General features: G+C 41.9%; 1 protein-coding gene across 1 annotated transcript in view; it reads right to left on the reverse strand.

The window, feature by feature from the left end:
• Positions 1 to 434: 434 nt before the first annotated feature.
• Positions 435 to 18,986, reverse strand: part of NME6 (NME/NM23 nucleoside diphosphate kinase 6) — a 28,696-nt gene continuing 10,144 nt past the window's right edge. Inside the window, exons 3-6 of the mRNA XM_075857609.1 lie at positions 18,423 to 18,525; positions 8,329 to 8,368; positions 2,392 to 2,552; positions 435 to 1,450 (exon numbers count right to left, since the gene is read on the reverse strand). Of these exons, the coding sequence (XP_075713724.1) occupies positions 1,302 to 1,450; positions 2,392 to 2,552; positions 8,329 to 8,368; positions 18,423 to 18,525 (453 nt within the window). The 3' untranslated portion in view covers positions 435 to 1,301. The remainder of the gene's footprint in view (positions 1,451 to 2,391; positions 2,553 to 8,328; positions 8,369 to 18,422; positions 18,526 to 18,986) is intronic.

An 18,986-nucleotide genomic window follows, 5' to 3' on the forward strand; every position in this document is an offset into this window, starting at 1 on the left:
CCATTCATTTGAATGGGTTTGCCGACGTACTGTGCAGACGACCTGTTATTTACGCGTCGTCGTTTGACAGCTGTCAAACGACGACGCGTAAAAATACAGCCTCGTCAAAAGAAGTGCAGGACACTTCTTTGGACGTTTTTGGAGCTGTTTTCTCATAGACTCCAATGAAAACAGCTCCAAAAACGGACGTAAAAAACGCCGCGAAAACGCTGCGAAAAATGCGAGTTGGTAAAAAAACGTCTGAAAAGCAGGGTCTGTTTTCCCTTGAAAACAGCTCTGGATTTTCAGACGTTTTTGTTGACTACGTGTGAACATACCCTAATACTTCTCCGCTTAGAATCAACTTCGGACTTTAGGTGAAAAAAAAAACCCATGCAAAAACTGCATTAGGCGAACAACGACTATCATGAGAGAAAGATAATCACATCATAGAGTAAAGTTAACGGGCAACTTTTTATTGCCACTCTCCTAAAAGCTGATATTATATAGGGCACATTTCCAACCATCAAATTTGCCCCGTGCAACAGTTCTATTGATCAATGTCATGAAAATCCAGCATCCAATACAAGTTGTCGACACCTACCAGTAAATTTTCTATACTGTTCTATCAATGTCTGATAATGCTGGATTAGAGATTTTACTGTACAATTTGTAAGAATTTTACACATCATTCAATGGTACTGTAAATGTTTCCGATGTAACTAAAATGATGGACGGTACTGCCAGACAAGACCACAATAGCGCAACAGCCGACGTGTACTCTACAAGGGGGCCATGTAATAATCCATGTACTGTTACATTCTGACATATCCTTTTACATCCTTACAGAGTGGCAAAAGCATTTTTTTCACTTTGGTTATCATCCGAAGTCTTCCACTACATGTGTATTTTTCATGTAATCCATGTGCCAACATTAAATCTGGATTTTTTTAACCCTGAATTGGACCTGTCAAATAGCCCCCTGCCGTCAATAACATTAAAAAGTTAATATATATTGGTTTGTAAACACAATGCAAGTCATCATGTAAACATAATGAATGGCATCCAAAGCTTGGTGTATTTATGCTTTAGAAATATGCATTTCATTTATATACATAAAACATTTACCAAAAAAAAAAAAAATGAACCGGTGAATTGGTCATTTCTGAACAGGTATTTTCATATCGCCTTCACGCAGCCAAGATTGAAGAGAGCTATCATGGAGGCTTGTTGCTGCAGTGTGACAAACAATTCACAGACGCACTTTGGCTTTAGACCGCAGGCTGCACGCTTCTCAACCAATGCAAGTCCAAGTGCCCTGCTCACTTTTCTACAAGTCGGTGCTCAAGTGTCTCTTCATCATAGTATACTGGTCCAGCCCGATATAGAGGTTCCTGTTTCTCATACCAGTGACTTACATCAAAATCAGGGAAGAAGAACGAGATTTCTCTGCAGGCAGTTTCTACAGAGTCTATATCAGGAACAAAAATCATATGTAAAGTTAGAATCAAAACGAGGCTTTAAAAAAAATAAAAAAATACAGTGGAAAATCATAAACAAACTTCTTGCCAACCTTTTATCATTATGTCATTTTTTGGTCCAAAATTCTTGTACTATATCTTTAAAAGGAGTCAGAGCTCTGTTTTTTTTTATAAAGCGCTACAAATAATAGATATAAAATGATAGAATTCTGACTGCCTGCAGCTGCCACTAGGGGGAACTTAGGAGCGAAAAACAATTTTTTGTTAAAATGTCCTTTCTCTACATACTGTTAAAGGATGGGAGCATCAGAAAAAGATGAGTACTTGGCTGATTCAGCTCCTATCTCTCCACGTCAGAACAGGGATTTGTCACCTTCAATATTGGAAATAGTTATGGTAACGGAGGTCAGAACCCAAACCTAACTTACTTTAAGGACCGGTCTCGTCGACAAGTCATAAAAAGTCAAAAAATAGGTGGTCATGAGACAATTTAACAATTAATTGTAACAATGTGTGAATAAGAATCTTACAGTGCAGGGAAATTTATACTTTTAACAAGAAAATACCAACAATGCCCATACAAGATCATTGAAACAAGCCACTCATTCTTGGCTGGAAGCAAATCTTGCACATGCATAGGCTTTATTCAGACGACCGGGTGTCAAATCGGCCGTTTTTCACATCCGATTTGCACCTGTGCGGGACCCGTTTTCACAGATCCCTCGAGTCTATTGAGGGATCGGGGAAAATGAGCAAAAATTTAACATATCCTTTTTTTTCCCCCAGGCCGTTGACACGGTCCGTTAAAAAAACGGCCGTGTGAATAGCCCCATAGACATGCATTAATTTCAATGCAGCCGAGCTTCCTTGTCATCTGAATAGTGCCTTACATTCTTTTTATGGGTCCTTTGGAATACAAGCGGAGCTTTACCTGAGCCATGTGTTGTGTTACGAGTGTCAGTCAATCCCAAATCACCACGGATAGTTTCCGGTGCTGTAATACGGGCTCTATACACTTTTGTTGGACCCATAATTTTCCTCCACAGTTGGATCGCATCCTCATGAGCTAATATGTACGCTCGCATTGGACCACTGCAGCAAAAAAAAAAAGAATTCAAACAAAGCTGGAAGATAAAGATCGACTTTACAAATGTATAAGTTATGTGCCCGACTCTACACATGCGACATTATATACTCTGCACTGTAAGGATAAACAATGAACAGTATGTACTAGAAGTTCAGTGGCTACATCTGGGTTATACACAATGGAAACTGTTAAGATGTTCCTCCTGGTAAATCTAACCTGTACACCATTCTACAGAGAGTTCTGCCCGGGAAACAAAACTTGACCTAACCGCCTGTGCAAGAAAACACCTCTGCATGACCTTTCCAGAATTCTTGGACTTCTTCTTGAAATGCCATCATGGTGGTTTGTACAATACAGAATAGGAAAGTCTAGGTGTTTTTGATCTTTTTTAAAGGTTTTATTTTTCCAAAACGTTTGCAATTTGTTACAGTACAAAACAAGTACAGTAAATAAAACAATATAAACAAGACCAATTACAAGGTATCTGCTAGGCACTATACTGCAATATTATCAGAAGAGATGTAGTACATATATAGCATACATCCGCACTGAATTAGGAATAGTGAACTGTGCCCTGTCAATGCCTCACAAGAAAACAGTTATACCACATTTATCCCATGCCCAATTCTCCCCAACCCCTTCCAACCCAATCAGAAGTTTCTCCACCTTTAAACCACAGATTCGGATATCTCCAACCATCTGGACCAGATTTGATCAAATTTATCAGGACAATTTCTGTTTAAATATAAATTTACGATACATAGGTACATATTTATTCACCATTTGCTTCCAGTGAGCCAAACTAGGGCCCGCTGTGTCCTTCCAAGCCATAATCACAATCTTTCTAGCGCCGAATAGAAAACGAAAAAAAAAATGTTCATAGTAATTCTGAACATCATTCATGACACCCAAGAGACACATCTGAGGGGCAAGGAGCCTCGGAAATTCAAAGCGGGTGTCAATAAATTCCACTACCTCCGACCAAAAGGGGGCAATCCTGGGACATATCCATACACAGTGCATATATGTACCTACATCCGACTGGCATCTAAAACAGCTATCCGAAGACAACGACCCAATCCTCTGGTGTCTGACTGGTGTATAGTAAATCCGATGCAGAAACCGAGATTGTATCAGAAAACCTCTTGCACTTCTAACCGAATCAAAAAATGACAGTTCTACCTCCCTCCACTCCTCCTCTTCTAGATCAGAGATATCCCCCTTCCACCGAGTAAAGGCTTTATCAAAAGGTCGTTGGCCAAAGGACAGCAATAAGGCGTATATTTTAGCAAGGACCTTTGAGAGGGCCGGGGCCCCCAGAAAATCCTCCAGTCTAGAGAACCCCAACTGAGGCGACATAGAACCAAATTGCGCAAACCAAGCATGACGTAACTGGAGATCGTGGAAAAAAACCTGCGAAAGCTCAAATCTGTCTCTAAGTTCAGAAAAGGATAGAAAGCCAGAGTCATCCGCGGACAAGTGACCCAAGAACTACACTAGGTGGATCTTTAACCCCTTGCCACCGAAGCCATTTTTCATTTTTGTTTTTTCCTCGCCACCTACCAAAAGCACTAACTTTATTATTTTTCCATCTATATAGCCGTATAGGGCTTGTTTTTTGCAGGACAAGTTGTAGTTTTTCACGGCACCATTTATTTTACCATATAATGTACTGGGAAAAAAAATTGTGTGTGAAATGGGAATAAAAACTGATACCGTCATTGTTTTTCGAGTTTAGTTTTTACGTTGTTCACCGTGCAGTAAAAACTACAGGTTTACTTTATTCTGCAGGTCAATAAGATTACGGCAATACTGCAGTACCAATTTTTTTTTACCTTACATTTGCGGGAAAATGCAAAAGGGTTTTCTTTTTAACGTACTATTTTTTTGTGTATATATATATATATATATATATATACACACACACATACTAGTCCTTCTCAATGAATTAGAATATCATCAAAAAGTTAATTTATTTCAGTAATTCAATTCAAAAAGTGAAACTCCTATTACATAGATTCATTACACACAGAGTGATCTATTTCCAGCATTTTTTTCTTTTAATGTTGATGAATATGGTAACAGTTAATGAAAACCCCAAAATTTAGTCTTTCAGAAATATATAAGCCCAACTTCAAAAATGATTTTTAATAATAAAATGCTGTCTAATGAAAAGTATGTCCAGTATCTGCCCTCAATACTTGGTCGTGGCTCCTTTTGCATGAATTACTGCATCAATGCGGCGTGGCATGGAGGCGATCAGCCTGTGGCACTGCTGAGGTGTTATGGAAGCCCAGGTTGCTTTGATAGTGGCCTTCAGCTCGTCTGCATTGTTGGGTCTGGTCTCTCATCTTCCTCTTGACAATACCCTATAGATTCTCTATGATGTTTAGGTCAGGCGAGTTTGCTGGCCATCAAGCACAGTGATACTGCGGTTATTAGACCAGGTATTGGCACTTTTGACAGAGTTGGCAGGTGCCAAGTCCTGCTGGAAAATGAATTCAGCATCTCCATAAAGCTTGTCAGCAGAGGGAAGCATGAAGTGCTGGAAAATGTCCTGTTAGACGGCTGCACTGACTCTGGACTTGATATAACACAGAGGACCAACACCAGCAGATGACATGGCTCCCCAAACCATCACTGACTGTGGAAACATCACACTGGACCGCAAGCAACTTGGATTGATGCCTCTCCACTCTTCCTCCAGACACTGGGACCGAGATTTCCAAATTTAAATTCAAAATTTACTTTCATCTGAAAACAGGACTTTGGACCACTGAGCAACAGACCAGTCCTATTAAGGGTAAAGCCACACGGTGTGTAATTTATGGGCATAGTTTTCACCGGTGTTGACGTTTGTTAGGTGCTTCCTGTTTAGAGTTCATTACAATGCATTGCAGAACTTTTAGCAAAAATGCAAGCAGTTCAGCAACAACATTGGCAGCGTGGTCATTAACCGCATGCGGTCGGACATTATGAAGATGCAGTCACCCGCACAAAAAACACATTGTAATATAATAGCAGCAGTCTGTCCATAACATCAATTTCACCATTGACTTCTATTGAAAAATGACTTGCTGTGGTTTAAAAACGTAACATAAACGCAACTTGGCCGCACCCTGTGGCCGCACCCTAAAGGCTTAGGAAACCTTTGCAGGTGTTTTGTGTTGATTAGCGGATTAGAGTGTCACACCATGACTCTGCAATCTTCAACTTTTACCAAATATTCTAATTTTCTGAGACACTCAATTTTCGGTTTTAATTAACGGTAAGGCTGGGTTCACACGACCACATTAACGTCCGTAATGGACAGACGTATTTCGGCCGGAAGTCCCGGACCGAACTCAGTGCAGGGAGCCGGGCTCCTAGCATCATAGTTATGTACGATGCTAGGAGTCCCTGCCTCTCTGCAGGACAACTGTCCCGTACTGTAATCATGTTTTGGACAGACGTATTTCGGCCGGAAGTCCCGGACCGAACTCAGTGCAGGGAGCTGGGCTCCTAGCATCATAGTTATGTACGATGCTAGGAGTCCCTGCCTCACTGCGGAACAACTGTCCCGTACTGTAATCATGTTTTCAGTACGTGACAGTTGTCCTGCAGCGAGGCAGGGACTCCTAGCATCGTACATAAGTATGATGCTAGGAGCCCGGCTCCCTGCACTGAGTTCGGTCCGGGACTTCCGGCCGAAATACGTCCGTCCATTACGGACGTTAATGTGGTCGTGTGAACCCAGCCTTAGCCATAATGATCAACAATAACCCCATCACGACTGCACTAATCTATGTGTCAGCACGCTCTACAAGCGCTGATACCTCTTTGGCTTAGTTTCATAAAACAAACATGTGTTTTTTTTTATGAAACAAAGCTCACAATAAAGCAGCCTGCACTTTTCTCTCTCTCCCAGTGTGTCGGCACCTCCCCCCTCCTTCCGTCCACGGCCTCTGTCCAGAGATAACAGAGCCAATGTGCTTGTTATCTGGGCACATATTCAAAAATTACAAACCTTTTGATTTGTCTGCTCATAATAAAACATGGAATAAATTAACTAAACTAATCTAGAAAATTAAAACCTCATACGTCTTGCAAAAAACAAAGTAAAAATAGACGTGCACATCAGAAATGGAAAATTTGACCAGGACACAGGGGTATCGATGACCCTTGGTCATGAAAGGGTTAAAAGAAAAATTCCTGGAAATAGATCACACTGTGTGTAATGAATCTATATAATATGAGTTTCACTTTTTGAATTGAATTGCTGAAATAAATTATGTTTTTGATGATATTCTAATTCATTGAGAAGGACTAGTGTATATTATATATATATATATATATATATATATATATATATAAAATTTCTTTAACGTTTTACCTTTTTTTATTAGCCCAATGAGCCTGCCCTATACTTCCCCTTCCCGGCTATGACGTAAGCCTACATCAAATGTCGGGAAGGGGTTAAAGCAGTTGTTGGCTAATAACTAGGAACAAATTATATGTCTACATGGAGTTATTCACATATGACTGCTAGTCCTTGTTACAAGCTGATTCACTTGTCATTTATAACTAGAAAACTCAGGATACAGATAAAAGCAAAAATATACACCGATCAGCCAAAACATTAAAACCACTGACAGGTGAAGTGAATAACATTGATTATTTAGCTGCAACGGCACTGGAGAAGAGGTGGGATATATTAGGCAGCAAGTGACCAGTCAGTTCTTAAAGTTGTTGCGTTGAAAGCAGGAAAAATGGGCAAGTGTAATGATCTGAGCGACTTTGACAAGGGTCAAATTGTGATGGCTAGATGACTGTGTCAGTGTATCTCAAAAACGGCAGGTCTTGTGGGGTATTTCCGATATGCAGTGGTTAAGACCTACCAAAAGTGGTCCAATGAAGGACAACCGGTGACAGGGTCATGGGTGCCCAACAGTCGTTGATGCGTGTAGGGAGTGTAGGCTAGCCTGTCTGGTCCGATCCCACAGAAGAGCTACTGTAATTGCTGAAAAAGTGCCTACCGTATATGATGTGTCAGAACACACAGGGCATCAAAGCTTACTGTGTTTGGGGTCAGAGTGCCCTTGCTGACCCCTATCCACTCCTGAAAGCATCTACAATTAACACGTAAGCATCAAAACTGGACCATGGATTAATGGAAAAAAAGTGGCTTGATCTGATGAATCATATATATATATTTTTACATCATGTGGACAGCTGGATGCATGTTCTTCACTGCTTACCTGGCGAAGGGATGGCATCAGGATGCACTATAGGAAGATGGCAAACCAGTGGAGGCAGTGTGATGTTCTGGGCAAAGTTCTGCTGAGAAACCTTGGGTCCTGCTATTCATGTGAATTTTACGTTGACATGTACCACCTATCTAAACATTGTTGCAGACCAAGCACACCTCTTCATGGCAACGATATTGTCAGTGGCTTATTTCAGCAGAATAATTGTTCAGAACTGGTTTAAGGAATATGACAAAGAGTTAAAAGGTGTTGACTTTGCCTCCAGATTCCCACATCTCACTCTGATCGAGATGTGCTGGAAAAACAAGTGCGATCCATGAAGGACCCTACTCGCAACTTACAGGACTTCTAACGTCTTGGTGACAGATAATACAGGACACTTTCAGAGGTGTTGTGAAGTTTATGCCGACAGGTCAGAGCTGTTTAGGTGGCACCTACACAATATTAGTCAGGTGGTTTTAATGTGGGGGCTGATCGGTGTATATTATACAGTGAAACATTACACAATTACGGAGATAGAATATGGAGTTTTTACCTTGACATGAATTCAACCAACCGTTGATAGAAGAAGCGTCCTACAGAGAAAGATAATTTAATTCAGTATGAAAAAAGGAAATAAAATGACAATCATGAGTAATGGCTATGCAATAAACCTCATGTGTCATAAAAGTTACTGCAACCAAGGAAACTAGAAAAACTTCATGAGAAATAATATGATCTAGGATGCGGGTTTATATACTGCATATAAACATTTAGTTTTGTTTGCAGAAGAAGCGATCCATTCACAAATCCTATTGATTTTATGGGATTTATACTGTTGACATAACTCAGGGCTGGCCTTAGGATAGATGGCGCCCTGTGCGAAATAATCTTTCGGCAACCCATCATTAAAAAAAAAATGCCCCATAAAAAAATTATAATGTCCGTTTAGTGCCCCATACAGTATAATAATAATATAATATAAAGTAACAAGGAGGTTAAGTCCAGCGCAAAAGTAGAGGTAAAATAGAAATATTTTCCAAGTTTAATTAGATTCCCATTAAAAAGTCCATTAGGGTATGGTCCTGGTGTGTGGAAGAGGAAAGAATGATCCTGTAAGCCTACGCGTTTCGGACGATAGCAACGTCCTTAGACTTGGCTGTAGTGAGTTTTGAAATTGGCGCTCTGGTCGATTTATACAATTTCCGGGGTAACAGCTGAGTCCTGATTGCGTTTCACGTCTCTGCGTGTCATGTGGAACGCAACCCGCAAATAGGAAGGTGTTGACGTTGAAAGCGCCCGCTTTGTTATCTCGTAAGTTTTCGTAACTTATTATGCACCCTACTCTACAAAGCAATTGGTAATTCTTTGTTGGTTCATGTTGTGAGTTTTGCCTGGTAGGATGTGATACTAAATTGTTAGGAACGCTCATAGAATAAATCGTGATGAGTAGTCACATGTGCGTTCCAGATCAGCTGACCATGTGGAACGCAAACATGCAGGACGAATCAGCGACGTGCAGTCTAGACGAATAGAAGTCATCCTATAGCGACTGTACATGATGGGTAAGCATTTGATTCCTTTGTAGTTAACAAGACTTGAACGTAGATGATGCCTTCTAGGAAATGTTAATATTGGTATAACTGTGACTGTAGATATAGCTGATTACCTTTCGGATCAAAATTTGTTATGATATTGATATGACGGGGAGTGGCCAGATTGGAAACTCTTGCGCATCTAATATTCAAATTTCACTCGTAGAATAATTGGATCATGGGTGCACAAGTAAGGAAAGTGAAAGTGAAATGACGGTTAAAATATATAATGTGAAAATGTAATGCATGTCAATCAGCATATGTTATGCATGCACCACAGGGGGTGATTGTTAAAATAATGAAAATATGGAGAAGTTCTTCTAAGGACAAGATATCAATATATATCATGTTGAATCATATAATGGGTTGTTGGGACTGTATATGCAGAGGTGGTATGACGTTAGTGACCTCACTCATGGATTTAGTATTGGAACATAAGTTCCTTTCTTAGATTTAAGCCATCTGGAAATCTTGTTTTTAATCTATAGATCCAGAAGGCTTCTCTTAGGTGGGTTTTGTTTTTAATGTCGCCTCCTCTTTTCGGCAAGTGAATTTTTTCGATAGCGTAGCAACGAAAGGTTTTGGTTGTCCTGTTATGTTTGTGTATGAAGTGTTTTGATGCGTTAGAGATGTTCACAATATTTGGATTTCTGACATAACTCAGATGTTCCAGTATTCTAGTTTTTAATTTCCGGTTAGTACAACCCACGTATTTCAGAATACACTCTGTGCATTCAATTATATAGACAACAGATTCCGTATTACAATTTATATAATTTTGAATGATGAATGTGTCTGTTTGAGTAGAGTTGCTGAAATTTTTGGTGGGGTACGCGTAGGAGCAAACTTTACAGGGGTGTTGGCCACACCTATAAAAGCCTTTTGTTTCTAACCATGTGGTTTTTGTTTTGTCGTGTGAACTGAAATAGGACGGGGATAGGACGCTGCCTAGGGACGGTGCTTTGCGGGCTACTATCCTTATTCCTCCTGCCAGGATGGTACGCAGACTGTCATCCTCCATAAGAATTGGTAAGTATTGATTTACTAGAGTTTTGATTTGAGAGAATTGATTACTCTGTTGAAGAATTAATGTGGGCTGACTATTAGTGTTTTGCTTTGTGATGGTCTTGTTATGGTACTCAAGTAGTTGTGTTCTAGATTTTTTGGACATGATATCACTTGCTCTATTAAGTGTCCACTGTGGATATCCTCTTTTGGAGAGTCGAGATTTTATTTGCTCTTCCTCTAATATGAAACGATTGTGTGAACTACAGTTCCGTTTCGCCCGGTGCATCTCCCCTACTGGTATGGCCTGAATGGTTTGTTTGGAGTGGTTACTTTTGGCATGAAGTATGTTGTTAGATGCTGTTGGTTTGCGATGTGTTTCGGTAGATATGGTCTGACCTACTTTGCCATTTAGTTTTAAATCTAGGAAAACAATCTCAGTGGTGTTATAGTTGTAGGTAAATTTGAGGTTGCATTGATTGTGGTTTAGACTCTCAACAAACACTGGGATGATCTTATTGTCTCCTTTCCATATGAGTAAAATGTCATCAATGTATCTACCGTACCATTCAATGCAATTGCCATATATGTTGTTACTGGAAAAAATGTGGGACTGTTCCCACCACGACATGACCAGATTCGCCACTGAGGGGGAGAATTTTGCCCCCATTGATACCCCTTTTAATTGAAGATAATATTTTCCATCGAAATGGAAGTAATTATTCGTCATTAGAAACATCAGAACTTCCAGTATATAAATTTGGAATTCTTTATCATAACTGCTGTGTGTAGATAAGTGCTCTTCCAAGGCAGTGTATGCTATCTGATGGGGAATTGAGGTATACAGTGAGACTACGTCACAAGTGAGCCATGTGTAGTTTTCTTGCCATCGTAGGTTATATAGTGAATTTAGGACATTCTTGGTATCACTTAAAAAGCCAGGTGTTCTTTGTACTAAAGGTTGCAGCAATGTGTCGAGCCATTCAGATAATCTCTCTAGTATTGATCCTATGCCCGAGACTATAGGTCTCATTGGTGGAGGGAAAATCTCTTTGTGTGTTTTTGGAAGTGCGTGAATTATTGGAGTGATAGGTTGCTCAATATATATAAAATCCAGCTGTTTTTGGGCAGAAACGAAAAAAAGCAAGTTTAAACGAGATACTAAGGACTATGCATTAAATGAAATTTACACCTGGAACAAGAAAGAAAGAAACTATAATAGACCAAGACCCATTCTCAAAAGACGAAATTATCAACACAAACAATATAAAGATTTACCCAATAGAGTTAGCTTCAGCTCTACTGAGCCAGACTCAGCTGAAGGTTTCTCAGAAGATGACAATATGAGGACACGGTCCTACTCCAACCACAGACAAGACACTACAGGTCACCAGTCAAAAAACGAGGAAGGAGGGGCGGTAGGAAGCACAAACAGACCAAACCAAGATCAAAATCGCCGCCTCCGTCCCCGAAAATTTCAACATTATTAGAATCGAATGTCACTAATTTATCGTCTATACCGTTAACCAAGGAACAAAATCAAGTATTATCATTGGGCCTCAATTTTGCCCCTAAAAACAACTTCAATCTATTCAACACAATACTTGATATCAACAAATTCATCCGTAATTTGACGGTCAAAAAACACTTCTTAGTATCAGAAACAACTACTGAGGTCACCAATATTATGACACCTTTATCAAATACAATTAATGCTATTGAAGGATCAGCAGTGGGCATTTCGCATGTCCAGCCCAATTTCTCGTTTCAGGAACTTACAACCATTGTGTGTCTGGACCACCTGTGCACTGAAAAACCGAATCAAACAGTCATGACTGCTACTAACTTTGAAACATCAAACCCTAAGTTCTATCCAATTGGTTCACGCACGGACTCCATGGACCAATTTCAGACGGTGTTAGAAAAAGAATTACAAAACCTAGCAGATACCATAAAATCTCAACAACAATCAACCAACATGACAGCTGGTCTGAGAAAAGCAGCCAAATCACTACATGACAATAAAGAACTGATCATTAAGATGTCAGATAAAGGCGGCAATGTCACGGTCATGGACAAACACGACTACAAATCATCCATTCTGACCATGCTATCAGACGAAACTACTTACAAGATTTTAGACAAAAATCCAGTCGACAACATCAAAACCAATATGAAAAAGTTACTTATCGATGGCCTACAACAAGGTTTCGTTACCCAAAAACAGCTGGATTTTATATATATTGAGCAACCTATCACTCCAATAATTCACGCACTTCCAAAAACACACAAAGAGATTTTCCCTCCACCGATGAGACCTATAGTCTCGGGCATAGGATCAATACTAGAGAGATTATCTGAATGGCTCGACACATTGCTGCAACCTTTAGTACAAAGAACACCTGGCTTTTTAAGTGATACCAAGAATGTCCTAAATTCACTATATAACCTACGATGGCAAGAAAACTACACATGGCTCACTTGTGACGTAGTCTCACTGTATACCTCAATTCCCCATCAGATAGCATACACTGCCTTGGAAGAGCACTTATCTACACACAGCAGTTATGATAAAGAATTCCAAATTTATATACTGGAAGTTCTGATGTTTCTAATGACGAATAATTACTTCCATTTCGATGGAAAATATTATCTTCAATTAAAAGGGGTATCAATGGGGGCAAAATTCTCCCCCTCAGTGGCGAATCTGGTCATGTCGTGGTGGGAACAGTCCCACATTTTTTCCAGTAACAACATATATGGCAATTGCATTGAATGGTACGGTAGATACATTGATGACATTTTACTCATATGGAAAGGAGACAATAAGATCATCCCAGTGTTTGTTGAGAGTCTAAACCACAATCAATGCAACCTCAAATTTACCTACAACTATAACACCACTGAGATTGTTTTCCTAGATTTAAAACTAAATGGCAAAGTAGGTCAGACCATATCTACCGAAACACATCGCAAACCAACAGCATCTAACAACATACTTCATGCCAAAAGTAACCACTCCAAACAAACCATTCAGGCCATACCAGTAGGGGAGATGCACCGGGCGAAACGGAACTGTAGTTCACACAATCGTTTCATATTAGAGGAAGAGCAAATAAAATCTCGACTCTCCAAAAGAGGATATCCACAGTGGACACTTAATAGAGCAAGTGATATCATGTCCAAAAAATCTAGAACACAACTACTTGAGTACCATAACAAGACCATCACAAAGCAAAACACTAATAGTCAGCCCACATTAATTCTTCAACAGAGTAATCAATTCTCTCAAATCAAAACTCTAGTAAATCAATACTTACCAATTCTTATGGAGGATGACAGTCTGCGTACCATCCTGGCAGGAGGAATAAGGATAGTAGCCCGCAAAGCACCGTCCCTAGGCAGCGTCCTATCCCCGTCCTATTTCAGTTCACACGACAAAACAAAAACCACATGGTTAGAAACAAAAGGCTTTTATAGGTGTGGCCAACACCCCTGTAAAGTTTGCTCCTACGCGTACCCCACCAAAAATTTCAGCAACTCTACTCAAACAGACACATTCATCATTCAAAATTATATAAATTGTAATACGGAATCTGTTGTCTATATAATTGAATGCACAGAGTGTATTCTGAAATACGTGGGTTGTACTAACCGGAAATTAAAAACTAGAATACTGGAACATCTGAGTTATGTCAGAAATCCAAATATTGTGAACATCTCTAACGCATCAAAACACTTCATACACAAACATAACAGGACAACCAAAACCTTTCGTTGCTACGCTATCGAAAAAATTCACTTGCCGAAAAGAGGAGGCGACATTAAAAACAAAACCCACCTAAGAGAAGCCTTCTGGATCTATAGATTAAAAACAAGATTTCCAGATGGCTTAAATCTAAGAAAGGAACTTATGTTCCAATACTAAATCCATGAGTGAGGTCACTAACGTCATACCACCTCTGCATATACAGTCCCAACAACCCATTATATGATTCAACATGATATATATTGATATCTTGTCCTTAGAAGAACTTCTCCATATTTTCATTATTTTAACAATCACCCCCTGTGGTGCATGCATAACATATGCTGATTGACATGCATTACATTTTCACATTATATATTTTAACCGTCATTTCACTTTCACTTTCCTTACTTGTGCACCCATGATCCAATTATTCTACGAGTGAAATTTGAATATTAGATGCGCAAGAGTTTCCAATCTGGCCACTCCCCGTCATATCAATATCATAACAAATTTTGATCCGAAAGGTAATCAGCTATATCTACAGTCACAGTTATACCAATATTAACATTTCCTAGAAGGCATCATCTACGTTCAAGTCTTGTTAACTACAAAGGAATCAAATGCTTACCCATCATGTACAGTCGCTATAGGATGACTTCTATTCGTCTAGACTGCACGTCGCTGATTCGTCCTGCATGTTTGCGTTCCACATGGTCAGCTGATCTGGAACGCACATGTGACTACTCATCACGATTTATTCTATGAGCGTTCCTAACAATTTAGTATCACATCCTACCAGGCAAAACTCACAACATGAACCAACAAAGAATTACCAATTGCTTTGTAGAGTAGGGTGCATAATAAGTTACGAAAACTTACGAGATAACAAAGCGGGCGCTTTCAACGTCAACACCTTCCCATTTCCGGGTTGCGTTCCACATGACACGCAGAGACGTGAAACGCAATCAGGACTCAGCTGTTACCCCGGAAATTGTATAAATCGACCAGAGCGCCAATTTCAAAACTCACTACAGCCAAGTCTAAGGACGTTGCTATCGTCCGAAACGCGTAGGCTTACAGGATCATTCTTTCCTCTTCCACACACCAGGACCATACCCGAATGGACTTTTTAATGGGAATCTAATTAAACTTGGAAAATATTTCTATTTTACCTCTACTTTTGCGCTGGACTTAACCTCCTTGTTACTTCTACTCCTGCATCGTGTGCCGACACGAAAAAGGTCCGGGCGCTGACAGCGACACTCAACTCTTGTGTCAGGTGAGCTGGAGGACTTCTCCCTTTGTTTTCCTACTACAATAATATAATATATTACAACCCCTTCAAGGACACAGTATTTTGTCTTCTAATTGTGCCCACAGTATTATGCCCCCTGTATTTCCCCTACACAGTATAATGTCCGCTTAGTGGCCCCCACACAGTATAGTGCCCCCTGTAGATTTTGCCATACAGCCTCCCTGTAGACAGTGCCATAATCCTGCACCTCCTCCTTGTAGATCGTGCCATACAGCCCCCCCCACCTCCCCCTTGTAGACAGTGACATACAGTCCCCCCCCCTCCACCTTGTAGACAGTGCCCCCAAACAAAAACAAAAATTGTACTCACCTAGGCCCCGTTCCCACGACGAACTGAGCTGCTCCACGACGGGATCCTTGCGTGGGCCGGCCTGATCCTGTAGCCTAGTACAGAGTTTCCCAACATTTTCGGACTCGAGGCAGCACTGGAAAAATAAAATTTCCTCAGGGCACCCCTAACAAAAATTGTTTCGAGAAAGACAGAAAACGGCTGAAAACAAGCACTACACTCGTAGGGTATGAACAAAAACAAATGGCAGCAATGGAAGCTGCAGGTGTTCTCACCCAATAGGTTGTCCTGGGATCTGTAGTTCTTCAGTTGGAGTGCAGTTGGAAGAGGGGGGCTTGCAGGCAGGCAAGGATCCAATAAATAGAAGAGTTTTTTAAAGAAAATCCTCAGCACATCCACATTTAGAAAAATATAAAAAGAGCTTTATTTCGGCATAGAATAAAAGTCCATCGGACACAGGTGGGACGTGTTACTGCTAACGCGTTTCGAACAGAGTGTTCTTACTCATAGCATGCACTCGTAGGGTATGTTCACACGTTTTTTGTAAGGCAAAAAAAAAATCTGCCTCAAAATCCCTACAGGATTTTTGAAGCAGATTTTGTATTGACAGCGTTGTTTGACCTTTTTTTTTGTGTTTTTCTTAAGCCGTTGATGCAAAAAAGACACAGGCAAAAAAGCTCCAAACAAGCGCTGCAGGTATTTTCTGCCTCCTGTTAATGTCAATTGGAGGTCAGAGGCGGAAGCCACTTGAAGACCATCAGCCCCCCCCTCACAGTAAAATGACCATCAGCCCACCACTCACAGATTCCCCCTGTAGGTAGCGCCACACAGCCCCTTGTAGGTAGCGCCACACAGCCCCCTTGTAGGGAGCGTCACACAGCCCCCTTGTAGGGAGCGCCACACAGCCCCCAGGCAGGGAGCGCCACACAGCCCCCAGGCAGGGAGCGCCACACAGCCCCCTGGCAGGGAGCGCCACACAGCCCCCTGGCAGGGAGCGCCACACAGCCCCCTGGCAGGGAGCGCCACACAGCCCCCTGGCAGGGAGCGCCACACAGCCCCCTGGCAGGGAGCGCCACACAGCCCCCTGGTAGGGAGCGCCACACAGCCCCCTGGTAGGGAGCGCCAAACAGCCCACAGCCCTCTTGTAGATAGCAACCCCCCCCCCTTCCTGTAGATAGCGCCACTGTAGCTCCCTGAAGGAGTGGAATCCCCGTGTGGCCGGGGATTCCGCAACTGGAGCGCTCCGCTTGATTTCCCTGTCTATATATGGACAGTGACATCAGGAGAAACTCCTGAAGCGCAATCCCCGTCGACAGCATTGCCGACGCTGTGACCGGGGATTCCACTCCAGGAGAAGCTTCTGTCATCTGTGTCCATTTATGGACAGCGACGTCGTTGGCTTCTCCTGGAGTGGAATCCCCGGTCAGAGTCTGAAACGCTGTGGACAGGGATTCCGCTTCAGGAGTTTCCCCTGATGTCACTGTCCATATATGGATAGAGAAATCAAGCGGAGCGCTCCAGGAGCGGAATCCCCGGTCACACGGGGATTCCGCTCCTTCGGGGAGCTACAGTGGCACTAGAAGATAGCAGAGCAGGGAGATACCTCCCTGCTCCGCAGTAGTGCCGTCGCTACCTGTAGCGTCCATGGCCGCGGGCCGTCGGGTTTACTCAACTACCGATGCCCGCAGCCATTGATCTGTGAGCGCTGGTCTCCATCTCCTTCCTAGGAGACGCCAGCGCTCACTTCTGGTCCGCTGTGTCCCGTAGGGTGCGCGCGCGCACGCTCGTGCCCGCTCTTAAAGGGCCAGCGCAAGCACATGTAAACAATCATCATCATCAACTCACATGATTTCCTGGACTATAAGAAGGCCCCAGCCCTTCTGATCCTTGCCTGAGCGTTGTTAGTATATCCCAAGTCTGTCTTGCAAATGGTCCCTTAGTGTTTCCCGTTCCAGTTGTTACCCGTGCCCTGTACCTGTATCCCGTGCTGTGTTCTTGTTCCTGTGCCTACTAGTGTTGGAGTCGTGTCCTACTGCACCTGCTGTCATTTGCCACGTCCAGTGTCTTTTGCCACATCCAGTGTCTTCTGCCACATCTTGTACTGTCCGCCAAGTCTGGCGCAACCTGCTGCACCAGCCCCTATCTGTGCTGAAGCCACAGCCACTGTCTGGACTAGGTCAGGTACCCGAGTGTTACGAACTGCTATAGACTTTTGTATAGACTGGTCAGCTGCCTCTCCGCTACGGCGGAGCGGTCTAGTGGGTCCACATACTCTGTGACCGTGACACTACCGCAGTAGCAGCGGCTGCTAGCGGCACCACCGCCCTCATGCCCGGTGTCGCCGCTAGCAGCCACCATGGAGGCACTGAGTGAAGAAGCGCCCAGGCGGAAAGGCGACTGCCGAGTCGCCGGGCCCAGGCGCTTCTGAAATAAGCAGGGGAAGGGAGCCAGCGCAGCGCCTCCTTCCACCTGTTGGAGTGATGCGCCCTGTGCGAAGGCACAGGTCGTATACCCCTAAGGCCAGCCCTGACATAACTCCGGGTTTACGGTCAGATAGTAAGTAGTTTTTTTAGCTTTCATTTACCAGATATATCTAATAGATATAACAAATAGAATTTACCGTGAACTTTGTGTTCTGTTTTTTTTCTGGTGGGCCCAATATACCCCAAGTCAACACTGTTAAGAACAATTCTCACCCGCATGTTCATGGTAAAAATTTTGAGAATCTTTTGCTCTCCACTGAAGTTCCTTATTTCTTACTATAAGAAATTTGTTGTCTAGTATCCTTTGATGTACAGCCTACGGAATATAAAAACGTTATTTTACAGGACATACCAATGACTAAAAACAATACATGCCAATGTGTATTAGGCCTGGGAAAACAAAAAAAACATCTTGGATAACTGGTAAGCTTCAAAGGGCATGTCATGTACTCCCATGGCCTCTCCTGGGTCAAACTATTTACAGATCAGAGAACTACAGATACTATACCTATCCTTTTGTTTAATCTAAAATGTCCCAAATTCTGTGCTGATTCATTTCATAATATGAAGCTACATGTTTTCAGTTACAGCTCCAAATCCACTGTTTCCTTCAGATAGCCATAAAGTAAAATAATAACATTCTGGCTTCCTGCCTCCACCACTAGGGGGAGATTACCAAAGATGGATGTATAGAGCTTGCATTGAACTAAATGCTAGATCTGTCCTCCGTAAACCCCTAAGCTCTTCCTAGTAGCTGATGATAGTAGAATTTATTTG

Source organism: Rhinoderma darwinii, chromosome 3 (genome assembly GCF_050947455.1).
Source record: "Rhinoderma darwinii isolate aRhiDar2 chromosome 3, aRhiDar2.hap1, whole genome shotgun sequence".
Taxonomy (NCBI): Eukaryota; Metazoa; Chordata; class Amphibia; order Anura; family Rhinodermatidae; genus Rhinoderma; species Rhinoderma darwinii.